The following is a 24619-nucleotide window of genomic DNA, read 5'->3' on the forward strand; positions in this document are numbered from 1 at the left end:
GACAATAGGGTTAAGTGTTTTAGCAATTGAGAAATAGCCTACTGTAAGGGGGGAAAACAGCACTGGTGTAAATGTAAATGTGCAAGGAACAACAAAAAATAATGTTAATTGTTATCATTTAAAAATGTATTAAATATCAGCCAAACTAATAATGAACGATGTCTGAGTCCTTTTAGTCGGAGTCGAAAATGAACTTGACATAAATTGCAGTTTCCTTTTTGACGTGAAGCGAAAACTCCCTGCGTGCGCGGGTGCGTTCGATTTAATTCACTCTCACAACACACACGGGCGGGGTTTAAGCCACTACACGGCTTTCTTTTAGGTATTTAATACTTTTCATTGTAAATTACACGCACTCTAAATCATTGCATTGATTGGACTCCGGGAAAAGGAAAAAGCATAAGGTTACTGACAGTCCAGGGCCCGCTCAGTGTAAAACTGTCTGAAGAACCCTCACTGCAGCTATCTATAGTGATGCTCGCTGCTGAGCGCCGCCCGCCCTGCGCCATTTTGAAAGTGTAAGGCTGGGACAGGCAGGGGAGAGGGAAATCTTAAAGTAGAGTGCAAAGTCTGAAATCCATTGCAGAGGATTGTGGTCTGCTTTCTTTGCTTGAAAACGCTTTCTTACAGTTTCTATCCATCGGGACTGAGACTGGTTCGGTCCTCGGAGTCATCAGCAGCACTTACAGGTTTCTTCCTTCATTGCTCATCAGTCAGAACCAGCCGAGCCGACCCGGGTCAGCACTGCTCCAGTCCAGGGCCTGAGCCCGTATCAGAGAACCTCGGTGTGAGTCTCTCACCATGGCAGGTAAAACTACACAGTAAACAGTGTCAGAGTGTGTAAGGTTTGATAATCTTCACACAGTCTGCACACATGATGGTTTGTCTCATTGGTGTGGCTCAACAGTGTAAGCTAGTTAGCACGCTATGCTAATGTGTGTCACTGACTGTGAAAGTGAGTTTTTTTTTCCCATAACAAACATAGTTTAATTTTCCAATGCCATTTAATCATCGAGGCCTGTTCAACATATAATGAATACATTGTCACTGTAGGGTTGGATGTTGTCTGACTAACTCTATAGCTAAGTTAGCACCAGGCTAACGCGTGCATTCTGTTGGAGGTGTGGTGAAAACTTGTCTGTGTGTCTTGTGCAGGGGCCGGTGGGAACACTGATGTGCAGTGGTGCTTTTCCCAAGTCAAAGGAGCTATAGATGATGAAGTCGCAGAAGGTAAGTCCATGTGGAGGTCATCGAACAGAGGCTAGCGTGCACTGTGTGAATAGCATCCTGTGCATGCTTGTTTTGAAATACTGCTAATGACTGCAGCACTCTCCTTATTAGGTATCTATTATTATAATATGCAGCTCAATGAGGGAAACGCTTGTGATAAGAATTAAGCTATTTGTTCCCAAGTAGGTCAGTGTTTTTTACAGTCACAGGATCTGCTTCAGACACATTAAAGAGAGGAGAGCCACCATACATCTGTTTTGTACGGTGGCCCTGAAGGACAAAACAAATTTACAAAAGATCTAACACTTTTACAAAGTTGGAGACAAATTTACATTTTGGAAAACATTTTTACATTTCATAAAACAAAATTACAAAATCAAAACACTTTTACCAAGGACAAAACAAATTTACATTTCAGGAAACAAATTTACAAAAGATGAAACACTTTTACAAAGTTGGAGACAATTTTACAAACGACAGAACACCGTCCTGCCTGACTCCTTTTAGCCTTTCTTCGTTTAGTTTGAGGCTATGTGGTCTGAGGTCGTTTCATCTGAATTTTGACACATGATGAAAGTTTTGGGGAGACATGATGCTTTTTCATCTGAGGTCTGACACCTCTCTCTGAGACCCGAGGTTGTCCTAATATGTAAAACATGTCCATCTCCGTTTGGTTTCTCTCCATCAAAACAAACTAATTGACCCCTCATTTGATCACTTACAGATCACTTCTGGTAATTGGTACATTCCCTTTCCATAAAAATGAAATGTTAATTTGTTTCAGAAATGGTAAAAGTGTTTCATCTTTTGTAAAACTGTTTTCTTAAAAGTAAATTTGTTTGTTGTAAAAAGATAAAATGTTACAATGTTTTCCAAAATGTGAATTTGTCTCCAACTTTGTAAAAGTGTTTCATCTTTTGTAAATGTGTTTTGTCCTTCAGGGCCACCGTAGTTTTGTGAACTGCTAGCAGCCACAACTTTTCCTATCTGAGTATTAGTGCAGTGCTTGTAATGTGATGTTTGCATGCTGGGGAAGGAAATTGCACAGTCTCAGTTTATCTCTGCAGGACATGGCCATTAAACAACAATGAACAAGTAGGAAGTCATTGATGCGTGCATGTTGTGTTGAGCAATAATCTGCTCAGTGGTCCAGTCTTACATGTTTTGCATTTTGTAATGTGTTTGTCCAAAGACAAACTTTCTGTCTGAACTCCATTCACTTATGCAGGCAGTTACACAGTTTGAGACCTCTACTTCCACCTAAGCAGAAATATGTATTTAGAGAAATCATCTTAGTTAGCAAGTACAACCACACTAACAACTGATTTAATTTGACTTTTTGTACTAAAATCGAGTCCCTAACAAAGCCACAGCTGACTTAATGTCTGACTGTTTCTCCAAAGATGCCTTGCTGTTGCAGTCCTGAAGTGTTTTTGTTTTTCTCCTGCAGAATCAGATACCTGTGTTGCTCACAGAGACACTGGCTGACACTTGCAATGTTGCATTTTAACACCGTGCATGGAATTAATTGATGCAAATACAGCTAAGAGGGATAGTGATTTTACACCAAATGTTTACCTTCATAAAAGAAATAATAGTCTTTATTCTTTATTCTTTATTCGGATCTCCATTAGCTTCCACAACGTGGTCGCTAGTCTTCCTGGGGTCCACACAGAACAATAAAAAACAGTAGTTTACAATCACAATTTAAAACATCTTAAAAGATATAAAATATTGCTGAACATGAAATAAGCCACAGCAACCCTGAGAAAAAGTGAAAAAAATCTATAAGAGGAATAGAAAATAATACAAAGAATACAGATACAGCCAGAAGATCACAACAGATAATAATTGAGTCTATCTCAAGCTTAAAACAAATCTTTTGATGACTTTTTTTAAAAAGAGATTTTGTTCAAGCATAGTTTGAAGCATATTCCAGGCAGTAAATCCTCTATATAAAACAGTTTGCAGTTTGATCATAACCGTCCCTTTCCCACTGTCCAATGACTAAAGTCCCTTACCTCTGCCAGGTATGTTTACAGTACATGCTGGACTTATTTGTGTGTAAAGGACTACACAGCTGTTTACTGTAAGCTCCGTCCGAGAACAAGTATAAATGTGAGCCTCTCCTTGAGTCAACACATAGCAGCACACGGGTTGTAAACTCAACACCACAACAGGGTTGTAGGTTTATTTGCCTCTCCTCTTCTCTGCCTGCAGTGCTTAGGCTTTCCATGAGAGTTTGTATGGAGTCGGGTCGTATCAGGCGCTTTGTGTGCTGTGTTAAAGGAGAAACAACACCACAGTCTATATTAAGGATTGCGTTCCCTCAGAATAGTGCCAGCCTGTAAACAGGGATTGATTGTTCTGTTGTGGGATTTGATGAGAATGCTTCTCCGTTTTAAATTGCTGAATAGCTGCACATAGAAAATGTTTAGTTGTCTTTGAGTTGCATCACATTAGCACACTGTAGTGTATTTAAACAACAGACGTACGTCACTGCTCTGTTGTGTTTTCACTACGGTTGACATGGAGTGAACCCCTCATAGGTAGAAAAACCAGGAGCACATGTCTAATGTTTTAAATACTGCTGGAGGAGATTTGTAAATCATTGGGAGGAACAAGAAACACTTTACAAAAAAAAAAAAAAGCTAAATATCTTCTTAATGAATGAACACAGAAAATGCACAAAACAAATATATGCCACCTTAGAAAGGTTTTAAGTGTTGAAACATGTGATGATATGCTAACAACAATACCTTTTGACAGCTGACATTATATCCACTGTTGAGTTCAACCACTCTGGCGAGCTGCTTGCTACTGGGGACAAGGGTGGCCGTGTGGTCATCTTTCAGCAGGAACCAGAGGTAAGCTTTATTGTTTCATCAGACTGAACTCAATGTGTACTAAGGATGTTTGAAGTAGTGAGGTTTCGATCGTATTTTGGTTCCACAAGTTGAATTTTACAATCAAATGCATCAAAAGAACTATATGTGTAAAATTAAAACACAGAACAAAAACTTCCAACAAATGTAGAACTGTATTTTCCTCTCAAAACAAGCTAGTAAGCTAGATCAGCAGTGGTTCAAAAAGTAAATGCAGATCATTTTTTTGTCCTTAGAAAATGTCTACTTATAATGCCTTTCTGTACTTCTAACCAGGGCTGTCAAAAAATCAGAATTTTACCTTACAGTTATGGTGGCCAAAAATGATCAGGAATACAGTATTAGGACATATTATCACAATATTTATTGAAAAATAAGCTCATCGGTTGGATGAATCTTCAGTTTTATATCTCATGTCTTCTTTGGCGAAACCGTCTGAACACAAGCATAGGGAGGTGAAGAGAGCTTCCTACCTTAGTTTGACAAAAAATGTACACAAATAAACAAATACACTAATAATAGGGGTATAAATGGCAACCAGATAAACTGGTGACCACAAGCCCCAACATCTGACAACAATATGCAGACTAAATCAAAATCACTCACTGGTGCAGGGATGGAGAGCTTGCGTGTGAGACCATAGATAACTAACCACTCTGATATCTTTGGCCTAATGTCCACTGATCATGTCTGTAGCTTTCTCTGTCCATTTTTAAGTTATCCTGTATGCACTGCAGTCAGTGTTGCTCTGCATTTCCTGCAGAGAGGAGTGTCCATAAACACCTTGTGGTTTTTAAGAAATCCAGAAAACTCAGATACTAGTGCCGTATATTTTTTAGGGTTCAGATGTAGTGCCTTGCTTTCATGTGTTATGTAGGACCCCCTCGTAAACTAGATGACCCATCTCAAGGGGTTAGTCCTGATAAAGAATTTGAATATATGGGTCTTCTCCTCTGACATGTTGTGCGCTGCAGTAGAAGCAACACACACACTACCATAAAGGCTAGCTGCCAACCAAGTCTTGGTTCTGCATCTGCCGCTTCTTCTTCATCTGTCCGTTTTTTTTACAGTGGGTGGCAACCAGCCTAAAGAACCACAACTACAAACCAAATAGTTACTTATTATAACAATATGCTAATTTATAACACAATCAACATTTCAAATGACGGTTATAATCAATGCTGGTTATTGCAACAGACCTAGCGTTAGAGCAATAGATAGAGATAGATAGCCCACTTCCTGGTCACAGGTGTAGTTTGGACAAAATCTGAATTCATTGTTTTTCACTTTAGATTAATTAGTAATTATAATAATTGTTCTTAAATTTCTCTCATAACAACACTTTAATCAACTCTGCTGTATCTGGTTTTTTTTTTCAGTGTAAGAGTCAGCCGCAGTGCAGAGGAGAGTACAATGTTTACAGCACCTTCCAGAGCCACGAGCCAGAGTTCGACTACCTGAAAAGCCTTGAGATCGAGGAGAAGATCAACAAGATTCGATGGCTGCCTCAGCAGAATGCGGCACAGTTCCTCTTGTCTACAAACGGTATGTAAACCACTCTTTTCTGATTAAACTGATTCACTGTACGAGGAAGTGGAGGTGATGAAATTTTGAAACCAAGTTTTTCCATCCATCTCTCTGAAGAAGTCATGTGGAAGCGGATAATCTAAATTTACACTGTTCCCTCTATCACTGAAGATTTTTCCATGATCTCTGCTCTTTCTCATCACCAGACAAAACCATCAAGCTGTGGAAAATTAGTGAGCGTGACAAGAGACCAGAGGGCTACAATTTGAAGGAGGAAGATGGAAGATACAGAGATTTCAATACAGTTACCACTCTGCGGGTGTGTATGATTAACCTTACCACTGTCCAGATAATGTTAAAATGAATAGATTACTAATTATGTTATCAGCCATGTTTAATTAAGGACTGTTTGGGTTGCACTTTTAGATAGCTATGTTAATGTCAAATTGAGGTTGAAAAAAGGATTCCTGGAATCTCTTCAGCAATGTGATTCATACAGATGTTTACTAGACATGCCTCTCCTACAAAAGCAAACTAATAACTGCCCAAAAAGTACAACCAGGACCAAAGTAATGACATTTGCATTCCATAATGCTGTTCATGTAACTATTTATTACTGGATGTTCTCCTTTTTGCATAAATCCCCCAGTATATGTGAATGAATATCAAACTGCAACCTCCGGTCTCAAACTATGAAGCCCATGCGGAAGTGCTATAAACTGCAATTCATCGAGAATCGGCTTGAGTCTGGCTGCAGAAACACTGGAAACCACATAGACACCAATTCAAAAAAGATGATCTTTGCAGCATTAATAAACATGTTTACAGCCTGGTTCAAAAAACGGCCTGGCTGTATGTAGCTAATTTCTCTATCGGCACCCACTGTACAGGGGGTGAATGTTTTTCTAACGTCATGGTTCAGAAGATATTAAGATTATCAGTTTTTGCCCAAATAAGCACATGACTGACTTGACTCCCGGATGGGAATACATAGCTGTTGGCTAGGAGGCTCAAACTCCGCCCCTTTTACGTCACACTCTGCCTGGTTGAGTTCCGCATTTCCAATATGGCTGCTTCTGTCGGTTGGCCCCAAAACAGCTCTCAGGAACAGATGGGTGACGTCATGGATACTACGTCCATTATTTATACAGTCTATGATAAATATCCTTCTAGACATTGTTTGCTAAAATAGAGTTTTTCGAATGGAGAAGAATTATGCATTGAGGCTAGACCTAGATTTATAAAGTAGGGGTCTTGACCTCATGGGGGTAGCCAGGTAGTGTTAAGGAGGTCTTCAGAACTTGAAAGGAAGAGGGTTGGAAATTAAACAAGTATTAAAAAAACAAACACTCCTTTTATTTGTGACAGTGGGATTTTAAGAAAGTATTTTTTAGATGTTATAGTCACTGCATATTAAAATGTATGTGTTTCTTCTCTATGCAAGTCTTTTAATTTAACAAAAATAAATAAATACACCAATAGCCAATCAGAATCAAGCAGCCGCTATGAGGGACACTGAGGCTGTTTTCGAAACCGCCTTCTATACTAGTATTACATACTGATTTGGCTAAAATTCAGGATGTAGTAGTCTTGTAGTCAAGACCACATCAACCGAGACCAAGACATGTCTGAGACAAGAGTGAGCTGAGACCAAGACAAGACCAAGACATTTAGGGATCGAGACTGAGTCAAGTGCAAGACCTAGGCAGGGCAAGACCGAGACAAGACCAAGACCAGTTAACAAAATAAAAGACTTCTGTTTATCTTATATAAGTTTGCTTTCAAATAGAATTGAAAGCAACAAACAATGTTGGGTTTTGTCTTTGTTGCCTTTCTTTTGACTCCTGAAGTTTCGTTCCTCATCATTGTTAGTTTAACTTTCGCTTTAGATCAGACGTAAAACATTTTTTTCTGTTGCCTGTGATCTCAGACGAGGTAGGAGGTAAGAGCTGTGCAGGATTCACATGTCAAGCCTTTCTTTTCTCATTAGTTGTCTGTTTTCTATTTTATTTAGTTAATGTTTGTAGTGTTCCATAGTGTCCGAACCCAGATATCCAACAATGCCTGCCCCGGGTACTGCAGAACAGATCCAACAGAACAGTCATACCTACCTTCAAACGCAGTACAGTCTAGTTGTAGGTAGTATGTAGCTTTAGGATTTGAAAACAGCCTGAGAAAGTTGTTGCACCATCGCAAACGAGCCACCCACCTCCTCTTAAAATAGAAACAAAATCTACAAAGAAAAAGAGCACAAGGCGACCAGACTGAACATGACTCGGCTGCAAAAGAGCCACAACCACAGAGAACCACCTGGGCCTCTAAAACTCGCTGGTATGAGCCAGCATTGCTTTACTGCAGCAAACAAGAATGGCCTTGATTTAAAGGAAAAAGATGCTGAATTAAAAGAATGAATGACAAGATTATTGGTCGTTAATGAAAATAGGAATTATATATGAAAAAGTTGAACATTACAAAGGTAAATATCCAATTTTAAAACACAAGGTATTTACAGTGTTTTTTAAAAGGGAGTTTCTGACAGAGGCTAATGCTATATGGGGGTACTTGGGATGACAAAGTGTGGGAGCTCATGGGCTAGATCCAGGGGTTCCCAAAGTGTGTCCCGGGACCCCCTGAGGGGTCCAGTTTTTTATATAGTTTTTAAGTATTCTAAATTTTTCTTATTTTACCCATTATTGTAAAAATATTGACAAAAAATGTTGTTACATTTTAGATAAAACCCTGCAAATGAGTACATTTCATTAGTTTTCTGCCTTTCTTTGTTGCCAGATGACTCCTAAAGTTAGGGTTAGCTAACAGTTAATTATGTAGTTAAACTAATTTTGAAGTTGAAGTCAATGAAGTATGAGGCAACATTTAATCACTTTGAGGGACAGTAGGGGTCCCAAGTCTTTGGCACCTATATTTTGGGGGTCGTGGGCTGAAAAGTTTGGGAACACCTGGGCTAGACCATCCTATTGTGATTTTAAAGAAGCATGGCTTTCACTGTTTGCACCAGTATTTATTCAAACTTTCACCTTTCTTCAGCAAAATATAAAAAATCTAACATGACTCCTCTCCTCTCCTCTCCTCTCCTCTCCTCTCCTCTCCTCTCCTCTCCTCTCCTCTCCTCTCCTCTCCTCTCCTCAGGTTCCAGTATTCATGCCGATGGACTTGATGGTTGAAGCCAGCCCTAGACGAGTCTTTTCAAACGCTCACACTTACCATATCAACTCCATCTCAGTCAACAGTGACTGTGAGACATACCTGTCTGCTGATGACCTGCGTGTTAACCTGTGGAACCTGGAGATCAATGACCGCAGCTTTAGTATCCTTTGATTTGAATGTGTTATGTTTGCAGTTTGTTTTCAGTTTAAGGGTGAAGCTTGTAGAACATTTTCAGGGAACATAAGTTGTCAAGAGTTTTCTTTTTTCCTATGGCTGTCCTATGTAAAATAGTTAGAGGTGTGTTCCGTTTTTTTTGTTTTGCTTGAGGCGGCTCTGACTCACTGTCAGTCAATGATCCCCTGTTTGCATCCTGTTTATGCCTACCACATGTCAATCAAGTTTGACACATGCAGACAGAGCATTACTCATCCTCTGCCAAATCTGGAACTCTGTCCATATAAGGATGTATTTATCCTGTTGAAGTCGATGAGTAAATTAGTTGTTAATTAAATGTTTGAGTGCCTTTTAAAATATTCAACGAGTTAGACTTGGCATTCGTTACAAGCTGTGATAACCAGGGTGTTATGTCTGATACTACCACTAGATGTCCCCAAAGTAAGGATAATTTCTCCACAGCTCCACGCAGCCTGAGTCTAAAATAGCAAGTTCAACAAAATGCAAGTTGTGCATTAGTAAATAACAGGTAACAGGTTTAGATACTTTCATTGCATGTATTACAGGGAAATGGTACCAACATATTCACATGTTTTCAACTCGCTATAAGTTCCTCTGCTGCTTCATCACTCTGTCTGGTGTCTCCTTTGTCCACGCTGTCACTTCTGTGTAATGTTTATGCAGCCTAGAGAAAAAAAGTAGCATATGAAAGTTATTTTTCCAAGCTGTGAAAAGCTGTGAAAACTTCTGTTTGCCTTTTCACCTTAACCTGACTTTAAAGATATTGTTGACATTAAACCGGCCAACATGGAAGAGTTGACCGAGGTGATCACAGCAGCCGAGTTCCACCCAAACCAGTGCAACACTTTTGTCTACAGCAGCAGCAAAGGCACCATCCGCCTGTGTGACATGAGGGCAGCAGCGCTGTGTGACCAGCACACCAAACGTAAGCTACTTTAAACCATAGTGTGTGCCTGCAGGGTAGCTGTGTGACAGTAAAAGCAGAGCATGTGTGTTAAGTAGTAAGACAGTGCTTTAGTTTTCATCAAGTCTCTGAAAATCATCTGTCAGCTGGCTTTAGTTGTGAGGCGAGTGTTTCCTCAAAGAGCTGTCTTCATCAAAGTGCATGTTGAATAGATTTCTATTCAAATCTCAGACAGATTTTGTTTAGCTTTTCTAACAACTGGGCAACAGCATCTGCCAAGAAATCTGCTCTCACTGAACACTGAAACTCTACAGTTTCCTCAGAACTCTTAATTGGTGAGCATCACACAGCTGTGTGAGTGAGGAAGTCATGTGGAAGTGAAAGGTTGTGTCAAACATCAGTTATCTTGACTTTGCTTTAGTGAGAGAGGAGGAGTGTGTTTTTGCAGAAGGAAGTCACGGGTTGCAGCCTCATTACAGCCAACTTTTCTGTTTGTTCAGAGGCAGCAGTGCTGGCCTCTGACCCAAACTCTCCTGAAGAGAAGTCTTATTAGAAAAACACTGTGAACCCGTGTGAGGTCTTCTTTCCAAGAAAATGGGACATGAAGAATGAAAGTCCTCATTCAGACAGAACATTTTTACTGCTGTGAGTTTTTCTAAAAGTGAGTTGTAGTCAGTAGAGCTAAATATCCTGGGATTGAGTGTCCAAAATTTAAAGGAAGGGACGATGATGAGGCTTTAAATACAAAAACAGTCATTTTGTAAAGAAGTTAGGACTCATAGAAATTTTAAAAAATAATGAAGGTGTACTAACTATACCCATTCCTTTCTTTTTTTTAAGTGTTTGAAGAACCAGAGGATCCCAACAACCGCTCATTCTTCTCTGAAATCATCTCCTCCATCTCTGACGTCAAGTTCAGCCACAGTGGTCGATACCTGATGACACGCGACTACCTGTCTGTCAAAATCTGGGATCTCAACATGGAGAGTCGGCCAGTAGAGACATATCAGGTATGTGACTTTGCAAAGAAAAAAGAGCTGTTGTTGCACATTGAAAGGTCAAAATGATTATACTGCCTCTCCACAAGAGGGTGGTGTTTCACAGAGGTCATTAGGAAATGTTGTTTTCACACTTAGAACTCTAACACATCTTTGTTTTTTTTCTGTTCACAGGTGCATGAATATCTCAGGAGTAAGCTGTGCTCGCTTTATGAGAATGACTGCATCTTCGATAAGTTTGAGTGCTGTTGGAACGGGAACGACAGGTGAGTTTCTATCAGGGTACAATTGTTTCGGAGCTGCTTCTCTGGTTCATGTAAACCTTGTTAGGAAGAATCGGTTTCTGAGAAAGTCATCTTTTGGAATTCCCCTCATTGATTCACATGAAGCATGCAAGTGTTTTGGGCTGACTCCTATTTGAGGCTACTGAACAGAGCTTCTCGTCTCAAGCCTTATCATTAACTTTGCATATCTACTCGGTGCAGAGCAGAAGGCTGCACTTGATAATGTGTGGTGGTAGAGGGGTATTCCCTACACGATATCATTACCATATGATTTGCTGTAACTCACTCATGCTTTGTCTCTGCAGTGTTGTGATGACCGGTTCTTACAACAACTTCTTCAGGATGTTTGACCGAGGCTACCGTCAGGATGTGACTCTAGAGGCGTCGCGGGAGAACAGTAAGCCTCGATCCATCTTGAAACCTCGCAAAGTGAGCACAGGTGGGAAGCGCAAGAAGGATGAGATCAGTGTAGACAGTCTGGACTTTAACAAGAAGATCCTCCACACTGCCTGGCATCCTCTGGACAACATCATTGCTGTTGCCACCACCAACAATCTGTACATATTCCAGGAAAAACTGAACTAACAGTTTTTTGCTTCTCCTTCACACATACAAACAATATCTGACTTTGGCTGAATCCCAAGTTTTGATATGATCTGCTTTCTGTGGGTTTTGGAATTAATGTTCTATGTCCAAGAAAAATACACAAGCACACTTTCCATGTGTATTTAAAATATCATTCAGGGTGTATAGCTCTAAGTCTATTACTTGGGATTTATTGCCTTTAATTTTCTGCAGCAGGAACTCGCTTTTCACCAAGCAAACGTTTGCTACTCCACTACATCCCAAACCAAAGGGAAACTGTGTTCAAAGCGCACGTTTTGCTTTTGTCTTTGATTATTTGTGCCATGCAGACACACTTTATTTGTATGTCATAGCTACTAATCGTTCCAAGTATTTGTAGCTTCTGTGTTTGATTAGTTTGATTGGAAATTCTTTCTACTCTTATTTTTTTCTCACCAAGTTCCTTTTTGATTGGCCTGAATCGCTGCTTTTACAAGCTGTCAGCACTCCATACCTTCGCCCCAAGTATTGTCAAGGTGCCAACTTCCCTCACCACTTTGATACTCATTAGCTCATTCTCTACAAAGGTATTGGGCTTGCATTACTGCTGACCTTTGTCCACAACAGCCTACATTGAAGAGATCAGATTTGAGGACAGCCGCTGGTTCATAGTCATTTCTATGCTGCTAAGAAAATCCTCTTATTTGAAGCAGACTTTTTCCCCATCACAGTGAACGTTTTGGTAGGAAAACTCAAGCCCACTGTAGTATTTAACAACCTAATCCAATGAAATTCAACCAAGCGTCCATTTTTCCCCACCTTGAAACTAGCATTCAGCATAGTTTGAGAACAGTCCCTGATCTCAGCTCCTCGGCCATCACCTGACAAATGTTCACCGATCTAACATCATATTTCAAACCTGTGAGCTGATTTTCATTGTGTGGAGAAATGACAGCATTTAGATTAAAGATCAGCAGCAATGTGCATGTCATTTTTAGTTAAGAGCTCGAACATCTGAAACACCACCAGGGTTGTCCTTGATCATGTCAACATGAAAAGCAGTGCGCGTAGTTTTCAGGTTTTGTGGTTTAGGAGTTGGATGAGGCCTAACCGTGCCAAAGTTAGTAACAGTCCCGTGCTAGTTAAATTAGTTTGAAGCTGTCCGTCTGTCATGCTGGTCACCTTTTCACCGTTCTCAGCTCAGGATAAAAGCTTGTATAAGTGGATGGGCATAGAGTTGTGATGCAGCCTGATTCTGTCTTGGTCTGAGGCTGCCGTCTTGTTTCTTCATTGCTAAAAGGTGGACTGCTTTTCCCTCTGAATTTAGTTTTCTGTTTTTTATGATGTTTTGTACTGTACCTGATAAAAGACAAATAATCACTATAGATTTATTTTTGTATGAATTAAGGCAATAGGATTACAGTCTGATCACTGTAGTTTCTTTAGCTGTCTGTCTCAGAGCGAGTATAGATGGACGGTTGCCTCACCAGGCGACCTTTTGGTCACGACTTTGGGACGTTTTGTTGATTCTGGCAGGTGTTTCTTTAAGAGCTACGGACTTCTTGTGACATCAAGGAGAGTGTTTTGTTTCTACCGATGTCCAAAGAAAGTATTTCAGGTGTTAGTACCTCTGTAGTCATAAGCACTATAACAGTTTTATTTTTTTATTTTGGCTGTAACTGGTGTTTTCTGTAGGACTTATTTTGGACACTTCAGTTAGACTGTCAAGAATTGGATGGTTTCAGTTCTGTTTATGTGCCATGGTTTAGTTTATACATCTTTTTTTTTTTCTTGCTGTGAAATTTTAGACCTTTGAGGGTCTAAACAGGAGTCATTCTAGTCGACATTTATTGTTGATTTTGTACTTTTCGATCAAGTTATCTCTAAAGTTAGTCAAGTCAGTTGACTAGACAATGTCTTCTCCCTCCTGAGAATATGGACTTGTTTATTTAAAAAAGGAGAACTTGTGAAGCACTTGATTTGCAGATGATTGTTGTGTGGAAAGTTAAACATGGGAAACTACTTAAAAATGTTAACTCTGCTGTTTTTCTGCTTCCTTAATCTTCAGACACATGCTGCCAGTTTGTTTCTGAAATGAATGATAAAAACCACATTTGTCATTCACTTCAAATTACGGTTTGATGACATTTGAAGCCATCACAATTAGCTAATCGTCTACTGGATCTTATGTGTACTATACTTGTGCTCATGCCCCCAAGAAACTGTCGTGTCACTCTCTCAGGGCTCTGAGTAATATCTGCTTTGGATGAGACACTTCGCTAGTCTTCTTTTTTTTATTTTGCAACAATATGAAAAAAACCTTTATCATCTATTGCAAACTTTTATTTGGGATATTCAACATATTTTCCTCATGTCATGTATGCATAAACATTTGTAACGACGCACATTTGTCCCATCTCACAGTCAGGGATAATACAAACAATAAGCATCAATCAACATGGAGAAATGCAAACATCTCTTGAATATAAAGTTTATGAATTAGAGTTGATGAATTCTCCTTTTTGATGAACCCTTTTTAAACATCTGTTTTTGTTTGTTTCAACAAATAGCCATCATAGACTGAAGATGTTTGGAGTAAACTGTTAAAACTAACCAATCATCTTTCCTGCGCTCCTTCATATGTGACCATTGTTTGATGCTATGACATAGACCACTAAGACGTACAGAAGAACCCTAATGCCTTTTTCTAGCATTAAGAAGAAATAAGATAATCAAGTATGTTTCTTGAACCTTCTGCTCAGGGGAATTTACTGCTGCTCCATGATCAAAACCATAACTTTACAATAGAGCAGCTTTTCAGGACTTTATGAAAATGGCCTTATTTACCAAAAGATCCTACATTTTTGACTTTCAGGTCACTATAATGGTTGTTGAACACACCTTGGATTTTGCTTGCCCTATAAAGTCATCGTCAAATTCTCTTAGGAAACTGTAAAATGCAGTTAAAAGGTTTTTCACTTGAAGCAGCAATATATATACATGTATCACAGGAGTTTAAAATGAAATGCACTTTTTATTGTTGTGAATTTCATGATTTTTTTTTTGTTTTCATTTCTTTGAAGGGGCTCTAAAATAAATATGGTAGGAGAATTTTGGTGATCTGTTTGGGATAAAAAGCTACAAATTGTTCATTGTACAGCTTTGTTTGTCTTTGTAAAGTGGAATTAAGTACAATTTAGATGAGAAGTAATAAAGAATTTCAACTTTAAATCCTGTTTCAACTGCTTTATGCTTCTTGTATGAGGATTCACTTGCTGTAAACTGTATTTACATATGATTGTTTATGTTCAGCAGGGACATCCAGCTCTTTAAAAACATCCTATCAATACACATGGGGAGGGATGACCCCCATCCTCCACAAATGTATACAGCACATGCACCCCACACATTAATTATTAAGTCAAGCCAGCAAAGCACGTATTTGGCAAGTGAGTGATAGAAGCCCATCCTTCCTACTATCATCAATCCTCAAATCCTGCACAAGCTCAGATACACAATCTTCCAAGGTCCTAAAGGTCTGCTTATCAGGACATAATAGCAGTGCCAAAGTACTTTTTTAGTTGATCAATCAATCACTCAAACTTTATTTATAAAGTGCTTTTCATACAATGACATTGTAACACAAAGTGCTGTACATAAAAACAACCTAAAATTGAATAAATTAAGAAAAAGATCCCACCCTCAGCCATGATCCCAAACCCACCCCACAATATATGCAACAATAGTAATAAAAACAACAAAAATAAAAGAAATAAAAAAGAAGTTGCTGAACGAACTGAGGAAACGCTCTCATGATATCTTAATAAGGAAACACTGGAGGTAAAATAAGATGTTAAAACTCAACACAGGAAATTAAAATCACCAAAATAAAATAAATTTCTAAGATAATAAAACAGTAAAATATTAAACCAGCCTTATTCAATTAGCAGCCTGTGGGCCACATGTGGCCCGAAAGCAACCATCGAGTGGCCCGAAAGAAACTGCTGAGTGATTGTGACTTTGGTCCGGCAAGAAAAACATCTTTTACTAACACTGACAAGTTCTGCTCTTTTATTGTGTTTATGCCCTTTTGGATGTGGCAATACGTTAATAAACATCCAGTGTGTTTGTTATCTTATCTATTTTTTTTCTTCTTTTAAATGGTTAACTTTGCTCACTGTCTGCTAAAAATGTCCGGCCCAGCCCATGTCAATTCAATTCAATTCAATTTTACTTTATTGGCATGAACAAAGACATATTATTGCCAAAGCACATACAATTCATACACATACATTCCATTAATATTAATTACATATTATATTCATTACATATATATTAATTACATATTATATTCATTACATATATATTAATTACATATTATATATTTCATATTTTATATTTAATATATAATAATATATGAATATATGTCCTTGGTCTGAAAATCCATCCCGACCAAATATTTAATTGAATAGCCCTGTATTAAACCATTAAAAGAAAATAAGATGTTATACTTAATTTGAACTAGATAATAAATGAATGAATAAATAAATGAATAAATAAATGAATCAATCAATAAATAAAACTGTTATAAGAATAAAACTCAGTTAAAAGTGAGACTCATAAGGTAGGTCTTGAGTTTGCTTTTAAAAATGTTTATAAACTCTATCACACTTTATAAATCTCTCTGTGTATTGGGAGCTGTATTTCCAATGAAAATGGAATAAAAAACAATCCCCTTCACTGATGGAGAGCCTGCTGTTAGTCTCTTATCTGTCTGTCGGTTTGCCTGGACTCTGGACAGATTCCGCGCATGCGCACTGTGTGGTTTGTCTGCGTGTCATGTTGATGAATGCTGAAACTGGGTAGTCAACATGTCCACCGCTGCTGCTCAACGGAACAATAACGAGGAGTCCGGGCTTCACGGTACGTTGAAGCGTTGCTCGTTCTATCCCCCTCCTCGGTAAAAGGTGTACTTAAAGAAATCTAAATCAGCGTGTGTGTGTTTTTAGGGGACGGGTTGTTATTCAGATTTTATTCTAAAAGTTGCATCGGGTTTGGTATTTCCTCTTCTTTTGGGAGGGGTGGAGATGATGTTCTTTGACGTCACCACAAGTCAGCCAATTGCGTTGTCGTAAAAGTTTGATTGATGGGACCAGCAGCCAATCACGTACACAGCTTGGCGGAGGGCGGATACCAGCTGAAATGAAAACAAGTTTGGGACAAAAGACGAAAATAAACGTTGCTTTTTCTTAGTATTTTATTAAAAAAAATAAAACATTGGTCGTATCAATCTCTTTCTCTGGGTACTTTGATTGTTTTCAGCCAGTCGAATTAAGTCGTCGTAGTTTATTAGTTTTTAAAGGAAGACAATGGTTGGATGCTAGCTTAAGTGCCTGCAGACTTATCAGCACTCATTATACAGTTTCAACACTTACCTTGTTAAATATATATTTCAAGTGGAATTAATCAGCATTAGCTTTCACAGTCTAAAACTTGTGCTCGGACACAATAACCTGCGCTTGATTTGTGTCAACATCACAGCTGGAACAGCGACATTTCTGGGCAGACTGTCTCACACTGCACTTCACAGTTATGCAACCCTCCCATGAGAGCAGCATAAATGACAACCCCGTCTTTAAACGTGCAAAGTACTCAGCAAGGCTTATGTCGTCGAAATAAATGAATAATTTTTTTTGTGTGGCATAAAGGGCGTTTTGAATTTTACATTATCTCCTCATTCAAGTCTGCTGCTCTTGAGAGATTACATAACCTTCTCCTGCTTGAAAAAAAAAGTGCAAGCTATTTGTAGGGCAGTGGCACAAAGACATGCATGCTATCGTGGATGCAGTGCCCAGTCAGTTCATTTGAATGCACAATGTCAGTGGTGCAGGAAATGTAGGTCAGCTGTTTTCCTTTGAAAGGAAACAGAGGTGTGTTTCTTTGTGGTGTTCAGTCTGCTGTTTGATTTGCACTTCAAGCACAAGCCTAATTTACCTTTCTTCCTTCCTCTTGATCCTTTGCGGTGCCAAGGCTCTTGGGTTGAGCTGGAGATGAATGGGAACACAGGGGCCCAAGGCTCTGTGGAGACCAGCCTGCAAGTAGCACCAGCTGCAGACGAAGTAAATGCGAATGACGGCATGAGTCAGACCCTGCAGACCTTAGAAGTGGTGCCTGAGAGTGATGAAACCTTTATTGGAGGACTGGAGCATGTGCCATCGTCTTCCTCTATCCACAATGGAGATATGGAAAAGATTCTCCTGGATGCACAGCATGAATCCAGCCCTAGTAACTCCGCCTGTGATAGGTAGGAATATAGGTCAAAGTTTGTCCTTTGAAGCCTCAGACAAATGTTTGTGTTGACACATTTTTTTCATCCCCATCTGTTTCATTCAGCCCTCACAGGCCACCAAGTCCAGACCCGGATGATGGTCAGATAACTTTTGATGTTGAAATGCCAAGCTCAAGAGGTAGTCAGGTGAAGCAACATTTAATTACACTAATTCAAGCTACTTAAAGAAAAATAATAATTTACTCCAAAGCTTCACTGCTAACCTCCTCATTTGCAGTCAGAGGAAGAGGGTCAAGAGCCGGATAAAGAGGAAGACATCTTAATGAACAAAGATGTAGACTGGGTCGCTCATTGGTCAAGCAGACCAGAAAACATTCCACCAAAGTGAGCACACAATCCTTTCCAGATTTCTTCGCTTATACTTGTTCATGTTGTTGATTTAAAAAAAAGTAACATTTATTGGTTTCTTTCTCTCAGGGAGTTTCACTTCAGGCACCCCAGACGTTCAGTCTCTCTCAGTATGAGGAAGAGTGGAGCCATGAAGAAAGGGGGCATCTTCTCTGCTGAGTTCCTAAAAGTTTTTATCCCTTCCTTACTCATCTCACACATCCTCGCTCTCGGTATCGGGTAAGTCTGATTCATGCACGTTGCCTGGTTTTGCATAGAAAAAGCCCACTTCACTTCCGTCCTGGGATGTTTGTTTGGAGGGAGCGGGCGCTTTTCCTGTTTCTTTGCAAGGGAAATATTTTTGTGACTCAGAGTGTGCTGTAGGAGAGGGTCGCTACAGGTTCAGAGATTGTCAGTTTATTAGTGCTCTGCTATTTTAGTCCCTGCAAATTATGTTCCTGATGCCTGTCTGCTTAGAGATATGTTTATTTGTTCAAACATAAATTTGTTTTTATTTTACAAGTGTACCCAATGTATCTCCTCCTTGCAGGAATTGATTTAAGAGTGTTAAACAAGCACAAGGTAAAAAGAGACTAATAGGAATATGAGAATTGTTCACATAAAATGTGAGTAGTATAATGATGATGATGATGATGATGATGATGATGGTGATGATGATATTGATAATAATCTATGTTTGTATATCACTTTTCAAAACAGGGTTAAAAAGTGCTTTACAAATGAGTAATGACAATAAACGAGAAATGTGAGGAAGATAATGACAAATAATGCTTTAAAGCAAGTAAAACAAAAACAGCAGAAGAGCCACAAAATGACAGGAATGAGAAGGAAATAAAATAAGATAAAAAGGTTAGGACCACCAAAGATATAAACAAATAAAACAATATGAAAATGCTATAAAGGAAGGAAATAAAGCAAACAATGTCAGAAGAATAAAAACAGAAGAAGATTAAAGGTTAAAACAATCAAAAGATCAAATCAAATCCTGCCTGTGATATAAATGGAATAAAAACCGCGCCTATAGGATTAAAACACACTCAGATAACATCTATATAAAACCTCTCTCACTAATGCTGTTCGCTTCTACAAAATTCCCATCCCTGTTCAATGTGAAAGCAGATGGCACAAACTTCCACCCAAACATTATTTGGACTTTTACTTCAAGCTTCCTTAAAAAAGTTTGTGTATTGCTGGGGTAAGCTGATATGCAACTGCAGGTAATTGTCTGAATCATATACCAAGTGGAGCAAGTGGGTGGGTTGATGACATCAGTCACGCTGAGCAGCTTCTTTGCTAATCACTCTGCTTATGTTTGCCTCAATTACCAGTATTATATTTTCTACCATCTTCTGTGGAGATGTCCTGTAACATGTTGTAGTGATATTACCACAAAAAGAGTCACCAATAGAGACTTATGGTTGCAATGCAGTGGAAGGACGTGTGCGAGAGAGATCCCAGCGCCCTTTCAGATATTTAACCAAATATGTTTAACCAAACTTTTTTCCTCAGACTTTTGACATAAATGCCTCATTATGATTTATTCTAAATTCTTCAATGCAAAATGAGCTACTCTAAGAGTGCCAAACAAACCAATAACACTCCAGCTGCAGCTTCACATGCAGCAGGGAAGCTAGCATTGTTTGCACCTAATAGCTCTGCCACAAGAATCCCCACATATTTATGTATTGTAAACATCAGGATTATCAATGTGTGTCATCCTTTTTTCAGCTGCAATTAATTCACACGTATCCTTTTTTGTTTTTTCCAGTGTGTACATTGGGAAGAGGATTGCCACAGCCCCCACCAGCTCCTACTGAATAGAAGTTGAAGCAGTGCCTGGATGCTCTCCTGTCTCCCCAAGACTCCCCACCATCCTTGTGTAGTTCAGATGTCTCCTCGCATCTATTGTAAAACCTCCATTTCTCCTCCAATCACATTGTAGCTATAGAATTGTACACATGACAAAACGTTGCCGCACTCCATCACATCTTGACACAGGGCAACACTGTTATAAGTCATTAACTTGAATCCAGTAGATAACAGACCCTGTTACAGCCGGAAAGATATTAGTCATACTTTTAAACTCCAGAATATGTGACAAGAATTTGATGTCCGGTGGCTTCAGGGTTGAAGTTTTTCTACTTGTTTTGATGTTTTGTCATGTGAAATTTGGCCTTTCTCCCGAGCTGCATCTCTCTGCTGGAGTCTCAGTAGGCAGAGTGTATGAACCAAAAATGTTAGCCATACCTGCAATACCAAGAAACTGAATTGGCTCTTGCAACAGCGGGGACTTGATTCGCCTTAATTTTTTTGAAGTAAACATTCAAGGTGCAGTTATTTCGGGTGGGGGGGCTAAATGTTGCTGCACAAGTGGAATTTATTTTTTAAAATTCTACAAGTTTCTGAGAGCAGAAGTTGTATCATGTTGACTCCTGAGGGTTTCTTATAAAAAAGCTTTGTTTTTTTGAAGGTTGGAAAGCTTAGACACTGATGTAGTATGTAGCTGAAAAATTTTACAATGAGGTTGTTTGAACCCTTCTGCTAGTGGAGCCTAGGCTGAATGGCTTTTTACCAGGCTATATGCTACTTTCTTTTCTTTTTGCCAACATATCGTATTCTTTAACATAACATAGCAGCAAATGGCTAAGTGCCAAATTTGTATCTTTCACCACTGCACATTGGTGATTTATCTTAGACTGTTTTTTTATTTTCAAAAATGTTTAGGTATTTAAAGATAGAGATGTGAAAATTAATCTAAGCTGTGATCTGCCCCATGTCCACCTTTCGACATTGTATAATTTGTTTATACTTGATCTTAATTCTTATTATATCATCATTCTATAGCATTGTGGCAGTGGACGTAATGTGTTTTTGCTGTTGTTGATTTGCTGAAGCTAAAGATGGAGGGAGGTATTTTCTGGGCCTCATTTAAGAGTGTCATCTGACTTTTATCTAGATAACACTGTGCAATCATTTCACATGACATAATACAATAAAACGTGTACAGAGTGTGCATAACTACCAGAAAAACTAGAGATGTTTTTCTATATGTTGTTGCTGGCTGGAGGATTCTGACGTCTGTTTTAGTAAATGACATCATGGAGTCACGTGGAAAACCATTGATCACAATGTACAGCATCAGCTGCATTGGTTTTCAGCACACATCATTCATACAGGCTTTGATGCATTATATAACTCAAACTAACTCAGAAACTGTCACCATAACAGGCTTATGTACAGCTGACAAGTGTGCAATACAGAGCATTTGGAATTTGAATAAAATTTGTACTGATGGTGGCCGAGATATAAATACAAAGAGAGCGGACAGAGCTGCACAGACGGTCATGCATTATTTAAGTCATACTAACAAATAAAATGCCATATCATCATTATGGACTTCTGCACATTTCATCATTGATCTGCAGTAAGCATTGTAGAATCTGAATGGGGGAGGCTGAGATTTAAACACAGTTGTTCGTACAGGTTCATTTGTGACTCATGATAGATTGAACTCTGTGAGCAAAGCTATTTTAACTGAATCAGTACAAAGTAATTCTTATGTCAACAATGTATGCATGTTTTTAGGTAAATCCAGGATACACAAACAAAGAAGTGCACTTTTTTGTAATCATACTCAGTTATGCAGATTCACATGTAGATGATTCGCATTGCATAGGATACAGGGAAGCTCACCTTTGGGGTGATGCCCCTTGCCCAGGTGCTCCTGGTTTTTAGTTATACATGAGGAAAGTAGCATGCTTAAGACTGATCATGATTGCCTAAGTGCTCAATAGTTCACCTTTTCATAATATCCACAACTTTACTCCCATTAAGGACATACCATATTCCCCTTTTACAATGCATTTTATCTCTTCACTTTTAGTACATGTCCCTCTGTGCATTATTACCTACAACTATGAGGTGAGATGAGGACATTAACATTAAGGTTGTGATGCAGTTTTTAGTTGCTAATTATTTGCATGCCTATGACAAAATCTTGTGCCTCAGAAGAGTCAGATTTAGCTCTATTGGATTTCATGCACAGACAATTTGAACAGACTGCACAGACCTTAATGAATTATTTAAATCATACTAACAAATATAATCCCATTTCATCATTAAGGACTGATGCACAGGCTGAGAGTTAAATACAGTTGTTCGTACAAGTTCATTTGTGACTCAGGATAGATTCAACTCTGTGAGCAAAGCTATTTTAACTGAATCAGTACAAACTTAAACTTATGTCAATAATATATTCCTGTTTTTGGGTAAATCCAGCATATACAAACAAAGAAGTGCAGTTTTTTGTGATTATACTCAGTTATGCAGATACACATCTAGATGCCTCCCAGTACAGGATACAGGGAAGCTCAACATTGGGGCGTTGCCCCTTGCCCAGGTGCTCCCGTGTTTTAGTGACCAAAGAGAGCAAAGTGGCATGCTTTAATTGTCCAAATCCAGACTGATTCTGATTGTCAAAGTGCTAAATAGTTCACCTTTTCACACCATTCACATCTTTATTTGGGCTAAGGATATACCAAATTCTCCTGTTACAATGCATTCTATCTATTTACTATTAGTACATGGCCCTCTGTTCATTATTAACAAATTACTGCTATGAGGTGAGGTGAGGACATAAACATTAAGGATGTGATGCAATTTTTAGATGTTAATTATGTGCATGCCTATGACAAAATATTGTGCCTCAGAGGAGTCAAATTTAGCTAAATTTGGATTGCATGCACAGCAAATTTGCCACTTTTTACTTTACACCCTACAGACCAAGCATGGTTATTTATTTGTGAGAGAGCAACTTAGGAAATGTTAAGTAATATGCCATATATTCTAATTATATAGCTACTGGCTAGTGAGGACCCCAGATTCTGATTGTTATCATATTAAATCATAGCATTAAAGTTAAACTATGTTAAAGTGGTGTGGAGTGTTTCAATGCATGCCACTTGTACATACATCTTTCTAAGGGTTATCTGTAACACTTTACAATAATGGAACAGTTTTGCTCAATTCAATTAATGTTGAAGTAATGCATGACTCATGATGAATTTCTGTATGACATAACTATTAACTCCTGTTGTTCACCATGAGCTAATGAGCCTCTCTCTATGACTTCATGTAATGACAACGTGTTTAATACATCATTAGTTTAAGTATGGTAATTAACAGTTACTTCATACATCAGTTCATATATGACCAAAACCCAGTTCGTTTTTTTAGGATAATTGAATAAGAACAGCCTCTCAGGCTGAGTTTTTCAACGTCATATTTCAGATGACAAACTGAATGGTGCTTGTGTTTACATACATTTATATACAGTGTATAAACAAATATATATGTGTAAATACTGTGTATATATATATGTATGTATATGTATACACACACGCCATTCATTTTTTCATCAGAAATATGACATTTAAAAATTCAGTCTGAGAGGCTGTTCATATGCAATTATCCTAAAAAAACCTTGTATGTCCAGCAAATTTGGTCACTAATGATGTATTAATTAAACACGTTGTCATTACATGAAGTCATAGTGACAGGATCATTAGTTCATGGTGAACAACAGGAGTTAATTATTAATTCATACAGAAATTCATCATGAGTCATGCATTACTTCAACATGAATTAAGCATTATTTTGCTAATAAAACTGTTCCATTATTGTAAAGTGTTACAGGGTTGGGTATGTCAGAACAGCTGTTTATCTAAGAAATGAGAGAAATTGTGTGAAGTGTTATTTTATGTGACAATCACATAGCAACAGCCACTATAAAATGAAAAATAAAGCTATTTACGTGAGAAACAGAAAATGTAGGTGATTTCAATACATCATTGCCGTATTAAATCATTCATCCCTGCAGCCATTAGGCTTCATAAATCTGTAGCCAATGGGAGATGAGCTGACAGACACCTGAATTACTTGTTTTATGTGATTTTTATCATTTTATCTGCCAGACACCTGAATTTCCCTTCTGGTATTAATAAAGTACATTCTCTCTTACAGATCATGACAGTGGTGATGAAAATGAAGCCTTGACATTCTAGACACAACATGCAGACATGAGTAGACCTGCAGCAGGCCCCACAGGCACACAAACACACACCATGAGACACCACATGTGTCAAGGAAAGAAGCAGACCAACTGGTGTTGC

At 38.5% G+C, this 24619-nt stretch overlaps 2 protein-coding genes across 2 annotated transcripts; both read left to right on the plus strand.

Moving 5' to 3' along the window:
- Positions 1 to 269: 269 nt before the first annotated feature.
- ppp2r2aa (protein phosphatase 2, regulatory subunit B, alpha a) lies at positions 270 to 14983 on the plus strand. The gene is made up of 10 exons (XM_034691599.1): positions 270 to 808; positions 1156 to 1230; positions 4000 to 4097; positions 5495 to 5660; positions 5849 to 5961; positions 8790 to 8967; positions 9763 to 9927; positions 10747 to 10916; positions 11079 to 11170; positions 11494 to 14983. Exons 1-10 carry the CDS (start codon positions 802 to 804, stop codon positions 11771 to 11773), a joined length of 1344 nt encoding a protein of 447 aa, XP_034547490.1. The 5' UTR covers positions 270 to 801; the 3' UTR covers positions 11774 to 14983.
- A 1561-nt stretch (positions 14984 to 16544) lies between these two features.
- Positions 16545 to 21841, plus strand: bnip3la (BCL2 interacting protein 3 like a). The gene is made up of 6 exons (XM_034692425.1): positions 16545 to 16675; positions 17783 to 18056; positions 18146 to 18227; positions 18319 to 18425; positions 18519 to 18668; positions 20218 to 21841. Exons 1-6 carry the CDS (start codon positions 16624 to 16626, stop codon positions 20264 to 20266), a joined length of 714 nt encoding a protein of 237 aa, XP_034548316.1. The 5' UTR covers positions 16545 to 16623; the 3' UTR covers positions 20267 to 21841.
- The last annotated feature ends 2778 nt before the right edge of the window (positions 21842 to 24619 follow it).

Source organism: Notolabrus celidotus, chromosome 9, assembly GCF_009762535.1.
Source record: "Notolabrus celidotus isolate fNotCel1 chromosome 9, fNotCel1.pri, whole genome shotgun sequence".
Lineage (NCBI taxonomy): Eukaryota > Metazoa > Chordata > Actinopteri > Labriformes > Labridae > Notolabrus > Notolabrus celidotus.

Bases quoted from the DNA above. Each gene is read 5' to 3' on its own strand.
- ppp2r2aa (XM_034691599.1), top strand. The intron at 5,661-5,848 runs GTATGTAAACCA...TCTCATCACCAG, and splicing joins GTTCCTCTTGTCTACAAACG to ACAAAACCATCAAGCTGTGG. The intron at 10,917-11,078 runs GTATGTGACTTT...TTCTGTTCACAG, and splicing joins GGCCAGTAGAGACATATCAG to GTGCATGAATATCTCAGGAG.
- bnip3la (XM_034692425.1), top strand. From the start codon at position 16,624: ATGTCCACCGCTGCTGCTCAACGGAACAATAACGAGGAGTCCGGGCTT. The intron at 16,676-17,782 runs GTACGTTGAAGC...TGCGGTGCCAAG, and splicing joins CGAGGAGTCCGGGCTTCACG to GCTCTTGGGTTGAGCTGGAG. The intron at 18,057-18,145 runs GTAGGAATATAG...TGTTTCATTCAG, and splicing joins AGTAACTCCGCCTGTGATAG to CCCTCACAGGCCACCAAGTC.